The sequence below is a fragment of the Ascidia mentula genome, chromosome 9, assembly GCF_947561715.1.
Source record: "Ascidia mentula chromosome 9, kaAscMent1.1, whole genome shotgun sequence".
NCBI classification, from domain to species: Eukaryota; Metazoa; Chordata; class Ascidiacea; order Phlebobranchia; family Ascidiidae; genus Ascidia; species Ascidia mentula.
The window spans coordinates 1,256,045-1,265,602 of NC_138574.1; the positions used below are offsets into that span (position 1 = coordinate 1,256,045).

General features: G+C 35.9%; 3 protein-coding genes across 4 annotated transcripts; 1 reads left to right on the forward strand and 2 right to left on the reverse strand.

Annotated features, from left to right (window-relative positions):
* Positions 1–39: 39 nt before the first annotated feature.
* On the reverse strand, positions 40–4,903 carry LOC145913814 (angio-associated migratory cell protein-like). The gene is made up of 11 exons (XM_083001575.1): positions 4,810–4,903; positions 4,637–4,747; positions 3,961–4,080; positions 3,531–3,670; positions 3,176–3,277; positions 2,790–2,919; positions 2,231–2,346; positions 1,557–1,630; positions 1,111–1,201; positions 351–505; positions 40–179 (listed from the first exon to the last, which is right to left on the reverse strand). Exons 1-11 carry the CDS (start codon positions 4,841–4,843, stop codon positions 92–94), a joined length of 1,161 nt encoding a protein of 386 aa, XP_082857701.1. The 5' UTR covers positions 4,844–4,903; the 3' UTR covers positions 40–91.
* Positions 4,904–5,690: 787 nt separating this feature from the next.
* Positions 5,691–6,838, reverse strand: LOC145913751 (mpv17-like protein 2). Its single transcript, XM_083001499.1, has one exon. It carries the CDS (start codon positions 6,690–6,692, stop codon positions 6,117–6,119), a length of 576 nt encoding a protein of 191 aa, XP_082857625.1. The 5' UTR covers positions 6,693–6,838; the 3' UTR covers positions 5,691–6,116.
* A 100-nt stretch (positions 6,839–6,938) lies between these two features.
* Positions 6,939–9,454, forward strand: LOC145913365 (protein unc-50 homolog). Of its 2 annotated transcripts, none has more exons than XM_083000990.1 (9): positions 6,939–7,006; positions 7,122–7,291; positions 7,663–7,779; positions 8,047–8,072; positions 8,146–8,211; positions 8,283–8,403; positions 8,625–8,764; positions 8,828–8,929; positions 9,019–9,454. In XM_083000990.1, exons 2-9 carry the CDS (start codon positions 7,158–7,160, stop codon positions 9,150–9,152), a joined length of 840 nt encoding a protein of 279 aa, XP_082857116.1. In that variant the 5' UTR covers positions 6,939–7,006; positions 7,122–7,157; the 3' UTR covers positions 9,153–9,454. The 2 variants fall into 2 exon arrangements, with proteins under 2 accessions (XP_082857116.1, XP_082857117.1); XM_083000991.1 differs by having other exon boundaries at positions 7,122–7,288.
* Positions 9,455–9,558: the final 104 nt, after the last annotated feature.

Consider the following 9,558-nt stretch of genomic DNA (forward strand, 5'->3'; position numbering starts at 1 on the left):
CTTCACCGAACATTTTTCGTCACGCAAAAAACAGCAGTATTTTATTTTCGAAAGTTTGACGCAAGGAGAAACGAGAAGCGAACTAACAACATCAACTTTCCTCATCTTTACTCAAATTGTTGTATGGATAAACTCGCACTGTCCCGTCAGACGAAGCCGAAAGTAACCACGTGTTGTCTCTGTTAAACGACAAGTAAAATCCAGGATATCCTGGGTTCAAATCCCAGAGTGAAAAAAAACAATTAAAAAGCTACCAAGCGGCACTGATGGGACCTAATAGGCCGAAACAGCGGCCATCAGCCAACAGCTCACTAAAAACTCCTATCTCTCGTTGAAAAAAAAACACTCACTTAGTTAAAGCAAGGTCGAGGATTTGGTCGTTGTGTCCCACGCAAGTTTGGATGAGGTTTCCGGACCTGGCATCCCATATTCTCGTTATTCCGTCCAGACATGACGTCACAAGCTGAGTTTCGTCCGCACTCCACAACACGCGCGTGATTCCTTCCTGAAGTTCAACGAATTGTGACGATTTGAGAAACTAACGGGATATGGGGTTTATACGAGCACTAAATTGAAGCAAAGGCATTGTTTGCGGTATGCATACATAACTTGGTTAATTTTTGCGAAAATCCGTATCAAATAATCCGGAGTTTCCAAAAAGTCAGCAAATTTTTGGTAAGTGGAAATTCGCCTTTAATTCCTAAATAGGCGGAATAACTGAATCCGAAATACCGGACTTCTATATGCTGTGCATGTATATGCGACAGACGGATATTTGCGTGAGGAATTTTTTTGTTTACATTAAATATATGTGTTGCGTGTTGTAACAAAAAAAGGTTCAGTCAGGCAGAAACTGCTGAAAATGTTCGTTAAGCCTTATCTGACATTTTGCCGGCTCCCTAGTCAATTTAAACATATTACACAAAAAGGTTTGGGAAACACTGATTTGGTGCAAGAACTCTTTGTATACGTGGGGCTTCTTTCACTTACACTGACTTAAAAAGTGGTAAACCTTCACATGCACCGCAATATAAAGAATTATTGGCTCGTTTACACCGCCTTGCGGCAAAACAATTTTCTCATTACCGACCACTGGGGCAAAAAACTCACCGGGTGTTGGCATTTGTTGCGGATTTGACCGGATCTCGTGTCAAAAAGATACAGCGTCGAGTTGAGGGAAGCGATCGCTAAAATGTGGAACCTAAAACAATAGAATAAGAATAAATGTTGTACATTTCGGTTTCTCATAAATGCAACAGAAGTGCTCGTGCAAGAAAGCGACATATAGGTCTGTGGTGAAGATTTCCACAAAATAATATCTTTATTTTTATCAATCATGAAACTAAAATATTGTTTGAAACGATTTACTGACAACAATTAGAGTTTGATGCTAAAGTCAAAGAACCAGATATAATTGAAACAACGCACAGTGATAGCTTTTTAACGCAATAAAATCGTCGTTACGTTTTCGTTCGAGTCAGTAATGCAGCCTCATAAAGTACAAAAATGACAACGAACGTTTAAAACGCACAAAATAAGCCAAGCAACACACAGACCTCTGTGAATACGCAGTGAACTCAACGCTGTTGTCGACTTCCCCGACCACATCACACTTGTGCGTCATCGAAACCTTAAATCATAAACAAAATTATAAAAACCATGCAATGAACCAATATTCAGTGAGATAGCTGCATACAAATGGCCACTGTTTCGACATATAAGGTCTCATCAATGCAGGTGGTGTCTGTTAGTCGTCAAAAACTTCGTGTAGAGAGATGCGAGACCTGATTGGTCGAAACATTACAAACTGTATGCAGATCAGAAATTTAGAAAACGTTTTGTGATGAAGAAAAACGGTTTTAGGGCAAGGTGCATAAAAAAATACCCTCGTACCGAATATACACCAACATCACTAAACAGTGACCGGGTCTCCATTCGCACTCTACAACTATACAGATAATATAAACAACTATAGCCATATTGCCCATGCGCATATGGGGCAGGTCGACATGATTAATTAGTATTGGGGATTACAAGAATGCCTGCAGTAGTCCTTTAGGAAGCGTTGTTTTTGACATGGAATTTTTCCGAATTTGGTAAAAAACAACACAGGAAAACTAGGCTTATTCCTTTATTATTATGGCCAAACGTCGTTTATTGGATTGCACAAGACAAGTTGAGATTAACGATGGATGGAGAACAAACATACATAATGGGGTAACACATTTACCTTGCCTGTGTTGGGGTTGATTATTTTGCACGATCCATCTAACGACGAAGACATGATCATTTGTCCACTTTTATCGCATTCAATATGGTTGACACCGCCTCTGTGCATCTCCCGACCTACAACAACACTGAAAATTACATGCAATGTTTTACAGATTACAGTCAGAGGCTACTTGGTTCCATCATCACATAATGTCCACTTAGCTTAATACCTACATTACTAAAACCAAAATACTAGCGTTGAAATGCATGAAACATAATGGATTAAGAAAATGTGTTAGTCCGACCTTGTTAATCCTGACTACTTGGGTTTGACACATAATATTAGTTTATGGAGGTATCTGGATTTACAAAGTTCAAAAAGAAGTGTTGCAATCTGTTTCTTAAGTTTGTGTTGGATAACAAGTTTCTGCAAGTTCTCTGTTGAGATTTACAAAGTCTGACTGTGTATTAAACCCTGCCAGTAATCAGTATCATAAAGTACAAGATATTTATTGTCATGAATATATTTACGCCATTTACTTACGAAATTGCTTGAATAAAGAAAAAGTTAATATTACCTTTTGTGATGGCTTGGACACATTGCTCAGATTTGAGATCGTAAATTCGAATAGATCCGTCTCCATATCCAAACACAGCTCTCTTCCCATCTGGTAAAATTCTTCCACATGTACAAGAACAACCAGGACTCTACAAATATTACCAAAACACTTTAAAAACTATATTACATTGTTGTATTATTGTAACAAAATAATACAATGTTCAGATGTTGAAAGTAAGTAAAATGCAAATAAAAATCTAGATTGAATAAACTGTGCCATGGGTGGCTCTTGACCATGCACTGTATCTACAATTAAGTTTGGACACCAAATTTGATGTTCAATAGTATTTACAATTCACATGTTTTAGACAAATCAGCATTCAGGAGATAATTAAGTTTACCTACAGGAAATAACTTGCTGTCACCAGATGGAACTTTCCACAACCATACATTGCCGTCTTGGGCTCCAGCCATCAGAATGTTTGCCACTGGATGCCATGAGATCCACTAACACCACATGAAACAGAAACCCGATGTAGTTATCATGATGTAACTGATGCAACTTAACATTAATCCAATTTTGTGTCGATTTAAAGGCACTGAGGATGTCTTTAAGTGAAATATACTTGTCTTCAAAATATAGAGGACTGATTTTAGACTTACATACTTAAATAAAAGAGCAACTTTATAAAAAACATAAATGCTTGTGAACTAAAACTGATATTTATTTTCATGCTTACAAAATGCACGAACCACTTACCTCCAAGTCGGATATTTCAAATTCACAAATTTCTTTTTTTGTTTCCAGTTTCCAAATTTTGATCAGTCCTGACATATCGCCGGTAGCAACAAGCGATGAGTCAGCACTAAACTCAGCGCAAGTCACACTGTCCTTGTGACCTGTTTGAAAATACAATTTGAAAGAAAATCAACTGAAATTTCAGGTATTGTATTCGCAATGGACCAGAAAAGTGGTTTTTACATTGGTCAGGGATACCAAATTCAAACAAGACAAACAGAAACAATTTATTGAATATTATGCCTGGTAGCGTCAGTAGCACATTGTTTAAAAACAATTTATAAACAACAAACATTTGATATTTGCATGCTAAAAGATTCATGAAAACAATGTTCTAATAAATATTTGGCATCAATCTGGAATCACAAGAAGCTATTTATGTGAAATATACCTGTGCATTCTAATATTATTTCTCCATTTTCAATCTCCCATACAACAGCATTGTCATCTTCGCCCCCACTGACAGCAAGTTTTCCACCACTTTTATCAACTCCCACAACAAATACAGACCCTGAATACAAGGCATGTGTATTAGAAATGAGTCAAAAGTGCCTCCTTACACTGGCCAAATAAAAACCTGAACCTAGCATCTATGTCCACCATCTAACAGTTTACAATACAATTGGAAGTCTTAAGTTGTAATTATGACAACACAAAGATACATTTTTTTGTTACAGGTGAAAGTCATAAAATACATGGACAACAGGCTTTCATCATTCTGAGAATAAAAAGACTGGCCCATATTGTTATGGAACTACACCAACCGCGTCATTCAAACTGATGATGGCATAAGTTCTTACCGAAACGTTTTAACAACATGACAATGTTAAAAACAATATGAGCCAGTCTTTTCATTCTCAGAATTATGGGTAAATCCGTGATTTGTGCTCCTAGGCTTTCATCAAATATACTATTTTTTTATTGGACTAGTTATGTAACTTACAGTCAAAAAATTTCACACACTTATAATTTTTAGGTGAAAGATGCCCATGGGGCAAAATTCCTGATAAAAAGCCAGGCTGATCCTGTAGTAAAAAGCTACTGCTTTTTTTAGGTGAAAGATTCACCTTCATGTACGGAGAAGACCATGTGTGCATTATCATAAAACTCAGCTGGGTCATCGCCTCCTTCTTCATCCTCACTCAAATCAACATCATTCAACTCTTCCACAAGATAACCTAGGTAGTTTGGATGTAGGTGGATAACTTAGCCTAACAATTTAAGTTCAAATATGAATTACCTGAATCAATTTCCTCACTGTCAGCATTCGCCATGTTGATTGAATATCAGCTGATATATATACTAATATTACACTGAGGAGACGCTTATTCTTAAATAGGAAATAGAGGTTGGATAATAAAATATAACAAGCATGTACACAATTAATCTCATACCGAAAATATCATGTAATGTGCATGGCCTTGTGGACAACAATATAAACAAACAAAACAATAAAATTTGGAGTGAATTTGAGCCAATTTGCATAGACACATGCTGAGGCAAAGTAGACAAACAAAGATGCACCACAAAAACAGTCACTTGTTTGGTTTTGTAAACCATCTCAATACATTTGAGGCACTGTAATCGTTATTCACTATGTGTGAAAATACAACTTCCAAGAAAAAGTCATTGAGCACAAAACCAATGATTCTAAAATAAGGGGGAAAACGATAAAAGTTGAAGGCTTGCAGCAATGGCCATAAAATAAGGTCTGCCCAAAACAACAAAGGGCCTTTGTTTTTAAGTTCTGACAGAAAATCATTAAAATTCAAATTTTTAAACACACACAAACCTCCCAAATAGGGAACATAGAATATGGGGCTTACAAGCGTGTCAATGGATACTTTTTTGACGACTGACTTTCGACTTTTGCCAGGAATTTTTCCATCTAAAAATCTATACCAGTAATATGCCATTGTGCCCATGGCAGTGTTGATTATTGTCATGTTTGTGTTACGATCAAAGTCGAAACTTTTTCCGTCTTTCATCTCAATATGTTGAGCAGTGACATCAGCAGCACAGCCCGCAATTCCAGCTGTGACAGTGTTTGTAACAACTGCATATCGACCAGTGTACAGGGACTTCAAGACCCTTCCACAGTTTTTAAACATCTTGTAGAATTAGTCAACTACATCATTCTTCACTAAAGTCAATATCCACATATGTTGACAACATGTTAGCTACATTTTTTTGCTTACACAAGGTCTACACATCAAAAAATGTATTAGGTCAGCAAAGAAAACCTTTCCGATATTTTCTACAGTAAAAACAAGGTTCAATTGGAATAATGTCGAGAAAATAACACATTGCACATTTTCCAAATTGCTTCGACAAACAAAATAACAGTTCTAGATATTTGTTCCACACAATACATGCATTGTAAATATTGAACCACAGTGAAAACATTTCACAACAAAGAATAAAAAACAGTAAAATTTTGTGTTCTGTATCCCAAGACAACTAAAATTGTGCAATGGCATTACACAATATCATGGAAGACAGCAGCAAGACAAAATACTTTTTTGTGATATTATTTTTGTGCCAACATCATTTTTTTATCCAGTTAATCAAACCATTTAAACTATAAGCGTTATTTAGCAGATGTGAGAAGAGAATTCCAATCAACAATTCATTAAATTTTAGTCCTATTATACGATAATGTGGTGGGATCAATAAAAAATTCATCGATTGTAACATTGGCCAAAATATAAAATCAGCACCCAAAAGTAAGGGTACTTTATTTTTAAACTCAACCACAAATTCATTAAATGACGAATCTTTCAGAAAACTCAAAGCACTCAAGTATCCAACATAAAATATAGGAGCAACTGCAACATCCCAAAACACTTTCTTTAGCACTGCTCTTCCTTTTTTGCCAGGAAATCTAGTATCCAAGAAACGATACCAGTAATGCACCACAGGTCCAATTCCAAATGCAATTGTGGTCATGTTTTTGCTGCGATTTTTATCCCAATCCTTGCCTTCCGTCTTCGTTTCAATCAACTGAGCGACGGAATCAGCGACAAACCCCATTGTTCCTGCTGTGATAGTGTTTGTCACAACTGCATACCTTCCAGTATAGAGAGACTTGAACACTTTGCCAATTTTTCGTATTTGTGACATCGTTATCGTCTAAGCTTATTCAGCATTCGCAGCCAAAAATAATCACTCACAAATAAGGTGCAAAATAAAATCACGCCTTTGAGGTATAAACAAGTCGAAAAGAACACGAAACTGCAACTACTTACAAGGCATTGAAGGCAAGGTATCAGACAATGAGTACAAGCAAACAAAACGAACATGTGAAAACATAGACATCATAAATTTATTTTTAGGATATCTATGATTCCTGTGGTTAATCATCCGTATCCAGATTATTTTTTATGATACAACGTCATTATTGCAAAGTTGTTTTGGAAAACGGAATGTAAGAAACAGTAAGTTGTCTAAAATTAAGCTCAAGAAATCTTACTTTTGCTTTTAAAATACGTTTTAATCATTCCAATCATAGAATATGATAAGATCGTAACCATTTGTTCAACTGCATTTTAGCATTTAGAAGGAATTATTAAATCCATCTCATGCACAATGTCAAGTGCATCGTACACCTCTCCTCCAAGTTCTGTTTATTCGTACGCAACATCCACAAGATCAACGCGAAGCACCAGAAGTAATGATTTTGCCTACAACGTTGGAGACCACTCATCAAAGTCAAAATGGTAGTACGTTATACTTTTGTAGTTACCCTGTATTGTGTGGCCTTGATGCCATTAATGTTTCAGTGTTCTGCGTAAACAAAACTACAATTTTCAGTGTAGAACAAAGCAATGTTTTGATTTTTACATTTGATGATTCCAGCTTAAGCTACAAACCGACATTTTTTAAATATTTTTGTTTTGAAAACTGATTATCCATACAGCAGTAATTTTCATTTATACTTTACTAATTGTTCAGCAAATTTGAAGCTAGCGGTGTACAATAGGTGAATTTAGAACTAAATGTTTCACTCAGATCAAAAACCTATACTACCAGTTGACCACTTGCATAATTTTCCTTTGAATCTGAATAAAATATCAATGCTCTGTCCTTTCAGCAACAGCGCCGGTCAAAAAAGCCGAAAATATCTTCGGAGGTTGTTGAAGTTCAAGCAAATGGATTTTGAATTTGCTTTATGGCAAATGATGCATTTGTTTGTCTCACCACAAAAAGTGTAAGTTTATTAAAAAGTTGTTGGATTCTGTGTCATGGCCAGGGTTGCCAAGTTGCTAAAATGAGATTAATTTGAGAAATTTTGTCTGATTTAGTAATTACAATGACCTTTGTTTTTTAACTACACTGACTTGTAAACACATGAATCACTGCATAAAAAAACTAGTAATCCATGTTTTGATAAAAAATAAAAACGTTTACATGAGAAAGCTAAGAACGTCCAAAATAAGAACGCTTCTTGGAAGAACATTTATATTTTTTGTTGCAGATACAGAAATTTTCAATACAGAAAACGTGAGTATTTAAATTATTATGTTCCTCCATTCCTCACACCTGTAAAAAATATTAAATGATTTTGTTTGTTCAGAGACAAAGAACCAGTTTGCCAGAGATGACCCTGCTTTTCTTGTGCTGCTGAGCTTATGTTTTTGTGGTAAGTTTCAACAATTCAATGGCTCAATATGAAAGTTCAATTTAAATTATGCTTGAAAATGTTTAATTCAGCAACATCAATTGGATTTGGTGTTGTGATGGGACTCCCTGTGACCAAAATATTCAAACTCCTTCTCTGGGTGGTATTTGTGGATTGTATTGCAGTTGGTGTTGTCATAGCGACAATTATGTGGTAAGTGGCCAGGTATATATTTACCTTTGTGTAAAGAAAGCTTTGTAGCCTGATTGCAATAGCTTGTATTAAAGATACAACAATGTCAATAAATAATGGCATTGTAGGTTAAAAACTACTGGTTAGGATTTTGTTTGATCTTATTTAATTGGTAGAACTTTCACAAACTAGAAGATCCTGGTAGTAATTTCCTAAGTCATGGTTGTTGGTTTTTTACACAGGTTTATTAGTAACCGTTACTTATTGCTGGTATCAAGAGTGGGTCAGGATGTAGAATGGGCATATGCATTCGACGTCCATCTTAACGCATTTTTCCCTGTGCTCATGATACTCCATTGTCTTCAACTCTTCCTTATAAACCGTAAGCATTTTACTAAGTTGTGTCTCGTTTATGTTTAAAATGAATTCAAAAATTTGTGTTCAGCTTTGATCGACAAAACGTGGTTTATTTCAACACTTGTGGGGAATACGTTCTGGCTTGCTGCTCTGGGATATTACATATACATAACATTTCTTGGGTACAGTGGTGAGTCACTTTGTTGTCGAAAAAACATTGTTGACAAATTGGCACTTATAGTTTTGCAATATTGACTGGGATTTGAATTTGCTTTTCAGTTTTGCCATTTGTTAAGAAGACAGTGGCCCTTCTCTCTCCCATGGTTCTGCTTTGCGTTGTTTATTTCATCACAATCGCATGCAACTGGAACGTCACAAGAGGTCTGCTCTGGTTTTACAAGAACAGAGTTTGATCACTTCGAACCAAAACTACTACTTTCCAAACTACCAGGGCTGCTTTTCACCACAAAACAATCGTTTGATCAATGCATCAAACACTGTGTCTTGTTCAACAATATTCTATATTTGGGAAAATTACAGAAACATACTTAAAACAACGTATGTAGATGTTGGTGTCTGGGCAGATGCAAGGACCAGAAATTTGTGGCAATATTCCATCTGCCTTATTTTGTTATGTACACCTGTGTATACACGTTAAATAGAGATGGTTGTTATTTATATGCACTTGTTTTATTGATGCTTAATAAACCTGTTGGTGAAACCAGGCCCCTGCGTTTGCCAGGATGCAACACTGTTTAGAAAACTTGAGGTGAGACTACTTTAGTTATGTTACTAGCGAGATGAAAATGAATGTTTACC